A 14,511-nucleotide genomic window follows, 5' to 3' on the forward strand; every position below is an offset into this window, starting at 1 on the left:
CTCGCAACCGCGAAATTAACAACACGCAAAAATGTCCTCAAGTAGCAATTCGCGAAAATATCTGTACGCGAAAATTTCAGCTCGTACAGTATAAGTCGCAGTCAACAAGAGACAGCTGTGTCATCATCAAACACAACTGAATACTTGCAAATATATTGGGCTATTCATGTACAGTGTGACAAGTTTGTGTATCAGGGCAATGCCCTACATGGAACAACATTGACTGATGTACAAGCTAATAAAATTTGTCATTGGATTATTTTATTGAAACGTAATATCAGATGTGATTTTTCTTTATCTATGAACTTGGGAATGAAATATTTTGATTACATATTTGACACAACACTTACACTTTAAACTCACATTAAATAATGAACTATTGCTAACATGCACATGTGAAAGGAATACCTATTTCATGCTTGTTTTAGTCCATGGACTAAATCCCCCCTAAAAAAAAAAGAAAAAAGAAAGACATACTGTATTCGCTGGGGATAAGGCCGCAATATTTTTCACAAAAATAAAGAAGTAAAGTCAGGGTACTGCCTTTACGCCAGCACAAGCAAATTATTGTCTTTCAGACTCAGAGAATCACTTGCCTAACCAACACACATAATAATGACAGTATAGGACTATGAAATGTACCAAGGAGCAACGCCATATCAACCACTGAATTAATCAATCTTACCGACGAGCTATAATCTGCAGTCAAGTGGCAACTTTTTTTCTTTTTTTTTTACTCTACTCGTTACTGTCATGGTGCCAATTCAACAAAAGTGTAAAAAAGAAAGCAGAGCACATTATTGCAAGTAGATGTGCATAGCCACTGTGGCGATTGCAATCCTGCACACATCACGCGATACCTCTACAATACTTGGCTATTGAATTGTACAGTGTGTGTGATTGAAGACACACGGTCCACTACTAGGCTATTCAACAGCGCATCTGAGGGTACACAAGCTCAGTTATTCTTCACATTAGAGCCATACACACAGAAATAATTATTCAAAATCCTGACACAAAGTTTGCCTCAACTGGAAAAACTTCATTCATTTGTATCAAACAAACATTAATTATTGTTAGAAAGCTCATGGAAAGACGGAGAAGCAACAAAATTTCTTGGCGATAGTATGTCGAGAAGTGATGGAGGTTTGATCAGAACCAAACCCCTTTCATTTCATCTTTTTTTCTGATTTTCATCACCAAAGTCGGGGTGCGGCTTATCTGGCGCTGCGGCCTTAACGCCGGCGAATACGGTATGCGTTTCATTCAAATTACCTTGTGAAATGTGGCTCACGCAACTTATTTCACAACTTATTTCGCTATAAGCATATTGTATACAAGCATAATTGTATACATACCGCAGGTGGCTTGGTTTCCTCGCCCACTCCACCATTTTTACTGTCATCTTGAGAATTCTCTGGAGACTTGTTTCCCTCTTCTGGGGGAGGTTTGTCCTCACTATTTGCTTTTGGTTGGTTGGATGATGGCTCTGCTCTCTTTCTTCTGGCCTATTTTAGTTAAAACACATGTTAAATAGACAATGGGCCAAATGAGTGCGGTTTTCATAAGCCGTTGTTTCTATGAGGAAATATCACATGCCATCTGTATGATATTGCACGTCCAGTTCATCAAAGAAATTCAAAACATCTAAGAATTAGTCCTACTGTAACGCTACTGCACAGGCCAAAAATAACTTCTGCTTATCTTTTATCTGTGGTGTTTGATAATGAGGGCAAAACAATTTCCTTGCATCTCCTGAAATGCCAAGCCAATGCTATCTCTGGCTTGTATGAAGCGATCAACCCCATCCCTCAGAATTTAATCTAATCTCTCAGTGCTGAGAGCGGCAAACCTTGTGTTTACAAAACAGAGTACTTATAGTATTACTACAAAAACAGAAACTCTTGAATGCATTTTAATCTGCAAAATCTGTGAGAGCCAAGATTTGCAAAATTAAAATGAAAGTGAATTTTTTTTGTGTACAATATAATATGCATTTCAATGCCAATGGTAATTCGGGAAAATTTCATGCCGCGAAAAAGGCCGTCGGCCACAATTCACAAAAAATTTCTCGTTCTGCAATGTGTCAAAGCATCACTGAAGGAAGTTGGATAGAGAGATTGCATATTTTGAATGCAACTGCTGGGGTTTCTCAGATAATTGCACAGCTTTGTAGAGCATGTGAATGAGCTTGTAATGGCTAGGACATAGCTATCATGGCCTGCCATTTGGTATAGTGCAGGGCTGCACACTAACCCATTTTTTCTACTGGTCCGACCTGTCTGTTGGACCAGTACGTACCCAGTTTTTCCATGTTTTACTGGTCAATTCCTGAAAAATTTACTGGTCCGACAGTGATTTTTACTGGTCAGGGACTGTCGGACCAGTGCCAGTGTGCAGCATTGTAGTGTGATAGTTGAAATATTGACAAATAACCCCAGGGTGTGGTGTAACCTGCACTTATACTACTCACATTGATAAAGGCATTGGGGAGTCTATACATTTTTGTTTTTTTGTTGTCAAGATGCCTCATGAAAACAAAGAGTCGATGTTATTCACTCCCTGCTAGTTCCAACCATTATGCAGGTTATTAGAATGTGAGTAAAGCATTCACAGCAAATACACACTTGGGCAATTCAATGACAATGATATTCAGCCACTAGTGTATCCCCAAACACATAGATGTAGTTCATGATAATGACCCTCGAAATTGGGGTTTGACATTTAACGTCCTTTGAATGAAGGAAATGTTCCCAATTTAGGTCCAAACTTTAGACTAAATCATATTGCATCATAATCGTGAAAGCATTTGAGACTGAAAAAGAGCACTGAAAGCAACTTTAAGCAACCTTAAATCTGGGGATGTGCCCTTTAAACTTCAAGTCTAAATGTTGAACTCTATCTCCCCATGTAAATAATAGTACACTTGTACCTAAATGTCTGACTAAATTATCACACACGGGAAACTCTACTAGTTGTTGGAGTTGAAAAATATAACACATTTTACTGCCAGAAAGTTACCTTTGTTTCAGGATTGGTGCCACCAGGTTCGCCCTGTGTCTTGGCACCGCCCCCTGACGCGGCATCCTTTACCTGGTCACTGGCTCCTGTATCGCCGTTTCCACTGTCCCCTGCTGCCTCCCCACCTTGGTCCTTGCCACCATCACCACCCTGATCCTCATCCCCACCTTTCTTCCCACTCTCTTCCACCTGCGCTGGGTTGGGATCCTCTCCTCCTTCGGCCCCTCCTCCTTGATTTCCATCGGGCTTAGGCGCCGCCCCTTCTCCTGCGTTCTGTTCTGGGGGCTTGTCCTGCTTCAGCGGACATTCCTCCTTATTACAGTGCTGCGAGTTAGGGTCTGAGTCGACACACTGCCAGTCGGTGTCGCTCAGGTCGTGCAAGCCCTGTGAAAACCAACACGTTGGAAAGGCCATACAAAGATAGACAGTGAAGAGAGAGAGAGAGAGAGAGAGAGAGAGACAGAGAGACAGACAGACAGACAGACAGACAGACAGATAGGTTAACAGACAAATACAGCCTGGGTTCTTCTTTTCTCTCCTACAGTCTAAAATCAAGTGGAAATGCTGACTGCAAGCCTACCATTATGACTTGCAGTTTTTCTCCCTCATGCTGCGTTCCCATCTTTATGATTGGCACCATAATGAAAGGGACTGTACAGTACTGGTTGAGGTTCCTTCCCCTCCTGCCTTTCTTATACCTTTCTTTTATTCCATTACCATTAATTCACTTTACACCTTCTTAACTTCTTATTATCAATATATATATTATTATTATTATCAATATATATTATCATTATATATATTATTATTATTATCAATATATATTATCATTATATATATTATTATTCATGGCTCGACACTAACTTTTTTGTTTGGTGGCCCGATGGGGCCACCAAAATCCTAAATTTCACATTTTTGGTGGCCCGAGAGAAAAATTTGGTGTCCCCAAAAAACAATAAAAGACATTAAAAGTCCTTTTTTTTTAAATGAGTCAAATATTTCAGATTTATGATAGTAAGAACTAGAAATGTCGCTATGGCGACTGGTATGCCTCCGCCATAATGCATGGTTCTCCTAATAGGTCTATAGTACATGTGGACAATGTGTGATTACATTTTCACAAAATTGGCAAAATATTAAAATGACATGTTTGTCACAAATGTATTGAATGTTTACCTTCCTTGACCTATGTTTAATTGGATGAATAAGAGAGCATGTATTTGGGGATTTAAGAACTTTAACTTGACTTTGACCATTTCATAAGTTTATGCACTGAGTAATTTTCAAGGTATGGAGAAAAAGCGCAATTTCTGTATTGAACAGTAAATTGTTATCATTTTCATCTGGCCTTTGATTCATAACAGAATCACTGTCAGGCAGAACATACATAAATTCAGCATGTACTAAGTTTCAAGATAACTTGAGCCACTTCCGAGATATGGAGAAAGAAGTAAGTTCAGCACTTTCACTTGATCTTTGACCTTTTGACCTTTGACCTTCTTGGCAAAAAAAAAAATCCCAGAGAATCTCTATTGGGTTATACATGCATACATCCAAGTTTTAAAACAAAAAATCCTGCTGGCATTGCATAAATATAAGGAAAATAATAAAATTTTGAAGTATTACCCTTGACCTTTGACCCCTGACCTTTGACCCCATGAACCCTAATTTCCCTAGATAACCACTGCCAGTCAGTAGATGCATATATACTATGTTCCATGAAGATACCTTGAACAATTTCCAAGATACAGAGAAAAAAGTGAAATTTTAAAATTTTACTTGACCTTTTGACCTTTGACCTTTTGACCTCATGACCCCAAACTTTCACCAGAGAATCTTAATTGGGTAGTACATGTATACACTAAGTTTCAAGAAAATATCTTCGGGCATTGCATAGATATGGGGGAAATAGTAAAATATTAAGCATTTGACCTTGACCTTTTGACCTTTGACCTTGAGCATGTGCACCCAAAAGTTGATAGGCACAACTTCACCCCCTAATACACATACATGCCAAGTTTCATTAGGATACCTCAAAAGGATTTGGTAGTTACCCTGTCCACAAAATTCATTACGGACGGACGGAAGGACGGACGGACGGACGGACGGACGGACGGACGGACGGAAAGACGGACGGACGGACGGACGGACGGACGGACAACCCGAAAACATAATGCCTCCGGCACCACTTCGTGGCGGAGGCATAATTAGAAGCTGGACATATCTACTCATAAATAAACTTCAACAAACTTGCAACACTCACTCTCAGGCATTCATTCAGTCCTTTTCATCCATCCTTTGAACAAATTTAACTGCTAATTTCCGGCGCAAAAAAGTTACGAATTTATTGACATACTTTTCAAAAAAAAAAATTTGCCCTTTTTTGGTGGCCCGACTTTCATTTTTGGCGGCCCCGGGCCACCGGGCCACCGTTAGTGTCGAGCCCTGTATTATTACTATCAATACATATTATCATTATATATATTAGTATTATATTTTCAATATAAAATGCCTCCTGTAATGCAAATTTAGCACAAACACACACACACACACACATACACACACACACACACACACACACACACACACACAAGAAAAAATGTCTCTCAATGACTATTAAAGACATCACCAATTTTGCCTCTTTAAAGGGGAATACTAAAGAAATAGAATTATATATGAAGTGAAAGAGTGGGACACATATAACAATTTGTCGTTTACATCAATTAAAATGGCCTTTTTGAAGTGGAGTTAGAGGATTTTGAAAATTTACACCTGTCACTCCCCTGAAATCTAGGTCACAGCGTAAATTTCGAGGCTTTGCCGATGACATCATGGGATGAAAGGAATCGCGCAAGGTCTCAAGCGCCGCAGGCCCCGGCGCGCATAATGCATGCATTATACAAGTTGTTGCAGATTGTATTTGCATACAAAGTTTAAAAGTTTGTTTTTCGATAATGCACGACATCGTACGTTAAGGCCATGCAGTGATGATCAGGATGATTTCTTGGTGGAATTTGAATGTGGGAGCGATGATGAACTGAGTGATACAGTACACACTAGTGATGATAACGATGATGAAACTAGTGATGATGACCCTGGTGAAGTTGGAGAGATAGATGTTGCTGACGAGCCGCACGGCGGGGCGCGCGCAGGAGGGAGACGTACGCGCGAGCTAGTGGGGAAGGCCCAGGGAGGGCCGGTTGAAGCGGACGGACTTAGTGGAGATTGGCAGTACGAGCCCTTGCCACACGGCAGGCCAGGGGACAATGTTGGTGACGCAGGACCAATACCAGGTAGACTTCAAAATTTAGATGGGTAAGAGTTTTTTTTTTATTCTGAACTGAAAATGAACCGAGCTTAGTGCTGACTTGATCTCGTACTTCAGAGCAGCAGTAGGCCTAACTGAACACAGCCCAGTCGCTGTAAGTAGCGCAGTGTCTGGTCGGGCCAAGTATTATCAATCACATCACACTCACTCCTATACAGCCCAGTCGCGGTACGTCGCGGCAGGTATTCGCACAGCGTACTTACAGCGTCTGGTCAGGCTAACTCACTCCGTACTCCCGTTCACAGCTCATCAGCATTCTCTAGCAAGAGCTATAGGTACTGCACGATCCATTCATTACTTCACTGAGTCCATCAAAGGTTTTATCACTATCGATGAAAATCGCAGTGCTCTGTATCGTTTATTTTATCACCAGATAGGCCGGCCGGCCTAGTCAAGACTTCGACTTAGCCGATGCCCACGCATTGATTGCGTGGTATCTAGCATTAGCGATCCACGTACGCCGAATGTTTCGCGATTTTTTTTTCATTATTTTCGCCAATTTCGCGAACCTGGTGCTTTTTGCGAATTTAAAAATACGAGAAAATAATTATTAACTCTCTTTCCGTATATATTTCCTTCTTCCGTGGTGTACTCCACAACCACGAATTTAAGCACTCGCGAAATTATTGGCAAGTCCCGATTCGCGAAAAAATAGACTCGCTAAATACATGTAAAATATGTATATGGCGTACACAGCTGTAGTACTACCGAGGAACTGCCGATATAATACATTGTACGTATCAAAGAGGTACGAAGCTCAGGCTTCTCCGCTCTTTGATACAAGGAGGCTACTGCACTGCGACATACGCGGCCGGTGATGGGCGCATGCATGTGACTGATCGACTGCGAAGCATCATCGTACAGGCACTAGGCCTGACAGCTTCTGTATTCGTGGCCTAAATAACACGTAACAGACTCTATTTAAACGAGGAAATGTGTGATTTCACAGGAGACTTGAAGTAGAAAACAATTCTATTTCATTTTTTGTGACATTCTGATAAAAAATGTCTTGGGATTTCGGGGTATGAGCCTCGACATCACGCTCTCATCGAGAGCATACACTGGTAAGCTTAGGCTGTTGTGTGATACTTCCGGGTTTGCCTTTCATCCCATGACGTCATGGACACGCCCCCAAAATAACCACGGATCTTCCGATTGAGCACGATTCAGGATACAATTTTTCTAAGCAGCCGTTCTCCAAAACGCAATTTTCTAAATGGATGAATTAAAGGCCGCTTTGCTTAACATGCTCTATGCTTGAAATGGGGAATAATCCAACAAAATATGCGTTTCCTTTAGTATTCTGCTTTAAACAAAACAGTACTCATCCAATTTTGTTGCTATGGCTGCTGGTTCTGAATTTAGCCATTCACAAAACTGCTTTGCGGGTCCCTGCGCTCGAACACCATCGTGCTCACAATCAATATGGGGGTACACAGTGATGCGACAATTAGAAGACGACTGACAACAGTTTGAGTGGTGGAGCTCGCCTAACACTATCACTGGCCCATAGAGAGACATCAGTGCCCGCTGCTGGGGGACGAATACAAAGAAGCGGCTGTGGGAATAAGTTCTCGCGAGACAATCTCTCTCACCTGAAAGACGATTGGTCCCTCGTCGGTATATTTAATCGGAACGTTGGGCGACACCACACTCTTCATGTAGGCCACGTGGAGCTCGCTGTCCATCTGCCGGCACTGTGGGAAGGTGTACAAGGTTCTTAGCAGGTTCAGCTCTGTTGTGAAATTGTTGGTTGCCTTTTTTTCCCCAGAGAGAGAAAGAGAGAGAGAGAACAAATGAGAGTAAAGATTAGATTGTAATACTGCAGGTCTCTCAGCAAGTACAACTTGGAAGGAGCAACCATATCCTTACCTCATAATTAGCCCATCGGTTTGTATACAGAACTAGTGCTAAAATCGGAGTATATATTTTTTTTTTCTACTTGATGGTTTAGCAACTTTAAATATCACTGCCAACTTTTAAATATCACTGCCAACTTTTTAAATATCACTGCCAATATCAATGCTAACTTGGAACATCACGGAGAACTGCACTCTCAATTGTCAATGAAAACCACCATGCTTCCAGATGGTCTGAACAATCTATGATATGTCAGTTTGTGACACAAACTTTACATAAATGCACACAATGGCTCTTTTTTTAAACCAAATTCTCTTCATCTGCAGTCAACCCATAGCAATTGATACAAGCAGTCATGTATATACTCTTAGAGTCAACTGAGAGTGGAAAAAAACAACAACTTAAGAATATCAAAGCATAAATCTAAAGTATACTAGAAATGTCGCTATGGCGACTGGTATGCCTCCGCCATAATGCATGGTTCTCTTAATAGGTCTATAGTACATGTGGACAACGTGTGATAACATTTTCACAAAATTGGCAAAATATCAAAATGACAAGTTTGTCACAAATGTGTTGAATGTTCACCTTCCTTGACCTAGGTGTAATTGGATGAACAGGAGAGCATGTATTTGGAGATTTAAGAACTTTAAAGGTGCATGGTCCCGGTGTTTTAGTCAAATGCGTACGCGGGCGCACAGCGCAAGTTTCCTATAGAGACATTGCTATTGACTTCTCTTGGGCGCTTACGCTTTGGCCCACTTTCCCGAGTCCGAAGAAGTTCGATCCACTGTAGTCAGTGGTCCGATCACAGTTCGGCTCATGATTCGGCTCAGGGGGATGACAGCTTTAGCAAACTTCTTTGTGATGTCATAATAAGAAGCACATATGCACGCACCCTGGCATTACTACAGACTGCGTAGAGAAGACAACGAAGGCAACGTTACTTAGCAACACCTATGCGCTATACTCTTGATGACAGCTCAATTTCGACAATCTTCGTATCAATGCTAACGGTGATCGGCAGTAACATCAACAGCGCCATCTACACTATCGGGACTATGCCCCTTTAACTTGACTTTGATCCATTCACAAGTTTATGCACTGAGCAATTTTCAAGGTATGGAGAAAAAGTGTAATTTCTCTATTGAAAAGTAAATTGTTGCCATTTTCATCTGGCCTTTGACCCTAGAATTCATATTAAGATAATCACCATCACGCAGAACATGCACAAATATGTAGTAAGTTTCAAAATAACCTGAACCATTTCCTAGATAAGGAGGAAACAGTTAGTTCAGCACATTCACTTGATCTTTGACCTTTTGACCTCTGAGGCAAAAAAAAGAAAAAAAAACTTAACAGAGAATCTCTATTGGGTTATACATGCATACACCAAGTGTAAAAAAAAAAAATAATCCTGCTGGTATTGCATAAATATGAGGGAAATAGTAAAATTTTGAAGTGTTGCCCTTGACCTTTGACCCCTGACCTTTGACCCATATGAACCCTAAATTCTCTAGATAATCACTGCCAGTCAGTACATGAATACATATACTATGATCAATGAAGATACCTTGAACAATTTCCAAGGTACAGAGATAAAAGTGAAATTTTAATATTTCTACTTGACCTTTTGACCTTTAAACTTTGACCTCATGACCCCAAACTTTCACCAGAGAATCCTAATTGGGTAATACATGTATACACTAAGTTTCAAGAAAATATCTTCAGGCAATGCATAGATATGGAGGAAATAGTGAAATTTTACGTATTTGACCTTGACCTTTTGACCTTTGACCTTGAGCATGTGCACCCAAAAGTTGATAGGCACAACTTCACCCCCTAATACACATACATGCCAAGTTTCATTAGGATACCTCAAAAGGTTTTGGTAGTTACCCTGTCCACAAAATTCATTACGGACGGACGGAAGGACGGACGGACGGACAGAAGGACGGACGGACGGACGGATGGACGGACGGACGGACGGAAAACCCGAAAACATAATGCCTCCGGCACCACTTCGTGGCGGAGGCATAAAAAAAAAAATAACAGCATAAACAACAGATAATGAGATGAAAACAAAACAGTTGAGAGATCATGAGAACTCTCTCTTTAAATACATCTATTCATTCTGGTTTTCATTTAAGAAGTTTAATCTGTCACGTGATATACTGAGCAGGGATTAATCTGCCTACTACCGAAACCATTTTGGGCCTACTAAATACAAATTTTGGAAACTGACTTCAGTAAATATCCTGCTCACCCTAAGAGCAATCCACATGAACTCTTGCTTCATAGACATACATTATGTACAGAACACTCCTGTTACACGTACTAAAAAAAAAGCCAACTCTAGGCCAGCCTGAGGGTGGCCTCGATCGGCTTTTTCATATGTGTAAAAAGTCACACAAAACCCAGGCTGGCCTCGAGGTTGTCTCCACTTCAGGCCACCTCTGGAAGCGGTGGGAGGCCAGCCCCAGCTATGTGTAAATGTGGTTACAGTTCGTTATTCCGAAGGTTCGTTATTCCGAAGGCTCTTTAGTCCAAAGATTTGTTATTCCGAAGGTTCATTATTCGGAATTTCATTTTTGGATTAACGAATCTCTGGAATAACGAACCTTCAGAATAACGGCACAAATTTTCAGATTAACAAACCTTTTTTCATTTTCGGATTAACGAACATCTAGGTATAGGGAATTTGTGTGTTTCGCATTAACGAACGTTCGGAACAACGAACCTTTGGAATAGAAAACCTTAGGAATAACGAACAGCACCCATAAATGGTACCCTGCCTGAGGCTGGCTTTCGGAGCTGCGCGATTGACCGACACATGACCTTCTGCAGGGATTATGAATGCCACAGTACAGTGGACTCCAGTTATAACAAAGTCCTTGTGACCAGCAGATTTTTTTTTTTTGTTATATCAAAATTTCATTTTAACCGAACAAATAAACAATGAAAAAAAAAAAAGAGTAGATAATGTTGGGACCTGAAATTTCACTCCGTTAGGACGTTGTTACCGGAATTTTGTTACAACTGTATTAGTTATATAATGGGAGTACGCTGTATTATGACGGAACCAAATATGCACAAAATGTTGTTTAATGAAAGGGTGCTCCTACGCCAAAATAAGGAAAGGCAACACACAAGGTCAGGGGTCCTACAGGAGCGCTGTTGCTCTAGCTGGCCCCAAAGTTCATGAGTAAACTGATGTCACAAAGTGGCCTCGGGTCGAACAGCAAGCCTCGTGCTACCTTTCCTGTGTAACTGGGGTCATAGACAGTCAAAAACGAAAATAAACACCATACACACATCAAGCAGACAAAGAAAGTCTATCTAGGTTCATACCCCAAATAGTGTTCTGTAGATTCCATCGCAGTATGATTGCCGGATTGTCCACTCTATAGTAAACTGACAGGATTCAGCACAATTGCCAGATACGTCAATCACTGGAAGAGGAAAAAGACAATGGAGAGCAGAAACTGACATTATCCACAACAACTCGCATATTCTGAGATGTCATCCTTGTGAATGGCAATGCAGTATTCTGATTGCTGAAAAAGTGTATTTTTGGTGGAAAAAACAGTATTTTTACCTTTCCCACAATATACATGTAAACGTGTTGCAATGAAATTTGGTGGAAAAAACAGTATTTTTATGAAAGCTGTAGCATTTTGGGCAAAATACAGTACTAAATACTGCACAAATAGTAACAGTTGGCATCTCTGCATATGTACTGTACATGTTAAATGCAATTTATACATCATGGAAATCCTGTACCAGTGATCTGTGTATTGCTCAACTGCTACTGGCCATAGAGCTCATATTGATTGATGCCACCATGTTGGTGCCTCTTATAAAGGAGAGTTGTAGATGATTTTCAGACTTTTGGATATTTGGACATTTATACTTGGTTATAATACTGGTTACGGTTTCAGAATTTACAGTGATTGGGGTACAGTACACAAGGCATAAGAATATTTTCAAGACTGTTAACAAATCACAATTGACAAGGATGATGAAATAGCAGCTTTACATCAAAAGAATGCATAAACGGGTGCTCAAGGAAGCTGGACATAAGAAGGGACCATGATTGCATAAATTATACACAGCGACAGGTGAATTTGTTAAGCAAGTGGTAATGTAATGGAATTACATTGCTTCATTACTGGCCTCTATGGCCCCGTTTAAACTATCGAGCCAGCCTGAAGCCAGCCCCAATTGCGGTACTCTGGCCTGCGATTCATGCGTTTGAACGAGTTCAGGCTGGCCGAAAATGAAAACATTCCATTATCAATCGTAGTAGTGGCACTATCCATGTAAACAAAGATTTACTGTATTTGGGTGCAATCCATTGCAGTGGTGGTGTGTAGGATTTTTTTTTTTTCACTTGCTCAGTATTTACTTCATGCACAGAATGGATTGAATGATCATCACTATGCTTATCAGGAGTTACAATTTGAACTATTTTCATGAGAAGTCATGCACCTGCGCTCTTGGAAAAAAAAAAATTTGTACATCATTACATATATACATGAAGACAAATGCATGGGACAGTAATTTAGTTTCATAATGTAATGGTGTCCAGTTAGAAAAATGCTTGCCAAAGCAACTTTGGGTACCAACATTTAATCAACAAAATTTCTCACAAAGAAGAAGAACAAAGAACCAACCAACTTCTATCTGTGATAAAATTACATTTAATTTATGATATGTTGAAACGTTAACAAAAGAGAGTGTTAGGCATTCAACAATGGATGAGTACAATGTATCAAGACAGCTGAAAGGAGACCTCCAAATGATTTCTAGACCTTTGCATTTAAACATGAATTAGTAATACTGGGTACAGAATTTCAGAATTTGTAGTGATTGGGATGCGGAATAAAAACATTTTCAAATTGTATACCAAAACACAATGAACAAACATGATGACATAATGTATAAGCTGTTATTTCCACGTTCTATGAATTTGGTGAGTCACTACCATGTGAAAACATTCCAAACGCATAGGCACTATTATACCTACGATAGCTTCATGTGAAATTCACAAAAACAATATATTGTGAAAATGTCTGTGACCTCCTCATTTGCTCTCACAGTACATCTTAGCGGTTTCACACACTGGTACATTGTAAGAATGCATTTAACCGAGTGCTCAAGAAAGCAAAAGAAAAAAAGAAAGAATGCATAAATGTTACATAGGTGAACTTGTTATGGTATTGCAATGGAATTACATGGCTACACATGTACATTACTTGAATGTGTAAGTCTCCTCTGTCATGACAGGGATTAATTTTCCTGGTATCACATCGTAATTTGTTTTTTACACTACTGCAGTGCTACACAAACTATCTGTTGTGCAGCAGTTTTCTTCCATAGAAATGTACAGGACACCATTTGAAATGCTGTTCATATGCTGAAATTGCTCATTAAATTCAAGATGGAAAATTATGTTCAATTATTCCCTGCATCAGCCTTGCTCAGTGGATTACAGTGCACTATTTTTCTTTTTTCTTAGAGCATTGGTTATCTGCTCAAGGACCACCATACCAAAAATCTGTACTACCCGTACATGGTGCTATTGATGTATCCTAGCAAATGTGAAATTATGTACAATGTAAATAGTCTGGAAATCCCCTTGTATGTAATGGTGGTTTGCATGCTGCATGCGAGTACATATCACATGATGAATTTGGTATTACAATAGAGCCCATATGCATTTACACACACACACGGGTTAGCCACAGTATCGTACATTTGTGTGTGTGTGTGTGTGTGTGTGTGTGTGTGTGTGTGTGTGTGCGTAACAGGGGCCTGCTTTGTCATCATCATTTTCAGTGCATTATGTTTTGGGATTTTTTAGTGTATTAGTTTGCTACAAGACGGCAATAAACATCTTCCTTCCATTATACATTTTACAGTTAGTGAAACCTCTAAATTTTGTGTTGTTACTTTTGTACTTACCATTGATTGCTACTTCTGACTCACGAAACACACTCTTCTGTACAGCCTCCAGACTTTGATTACTTCTTTTGCCCTAATATTGAGAAATGAACGACACAGTAACATTACATCCTAATTGTGTATTTTCATACGCAGTCAATCAATACGAATTGAAATACAAAATGTACAATAGGGCATTCATGTTTCTTTTCACATCAAGTCTGATGGCAATGAACAAAATATGACCTCAAACTTAGCCCCTACATGTGTGGGTGCGTTCGAGCGCTCTCCTGAAGCGAACTGTACTGTACCGTACCCACGCCAGAGGAGCGCTCGAACGCTCCTAAAGTGTACCG

General features: G+C 40.1%; 1 protein-coding gene across 1 annotated transcript in view; it reads right to left on the minus strand.

Moving 5' to 3' along the window:
* The window catches only part of LOC139732107 (transmembrane protein 87A-like), a 34,053-nt gene that overhangs the window by 15,856 nt on the left and 3,686 nt on the right, over nucleotides 1-14,511 (minus strand). Inside the window, exons 2-6 of the mRNA XM_071642977.1 lie at nucleotides 14,177-14,249; nucleotides 11,561-11,661; nucleotides 7,945-8,106; nucleotides 3,022-3,405; nucleotides 1,359-1,508 (exon numbers count right to left, since the gene is read on the minus strand). Of these exons, the coding sequence (XP_071499078.1) occupies nucleotides 1,359-1,508; nucleotides 3,022-3,405; nucleotides 7,945-8,106; nucleotides 11,561-11,661; nucleotides 14,177-14,249 (870 nt within the window). The remainder of the gene's footprint in view (nucleotides 1-1,358; nucleotides 1,509-3,021; nucleotides 3,406-7,944; nucleotides 8,107-11,560; nucleotides 11,662-14,176; nucleotides 14,250-14,511) is intronic.

This window comes from Diadema antillarum, unplaced genomic scaffold (assembly GCF_040938485.1).
Source record: "Diadema antillarum isolate AM-2024a unplaced genomic scaffold, OU_Dant_1.0 scf00000023, whole genome shotgun sequence".
Taxonomy (NCBI): domain Eukaryota; kingdom Metazoa; phylum Echinodermata; class Echinoidea; order Diadematoida; family Diadematidae; genus Diadema; species Diadema antillarum.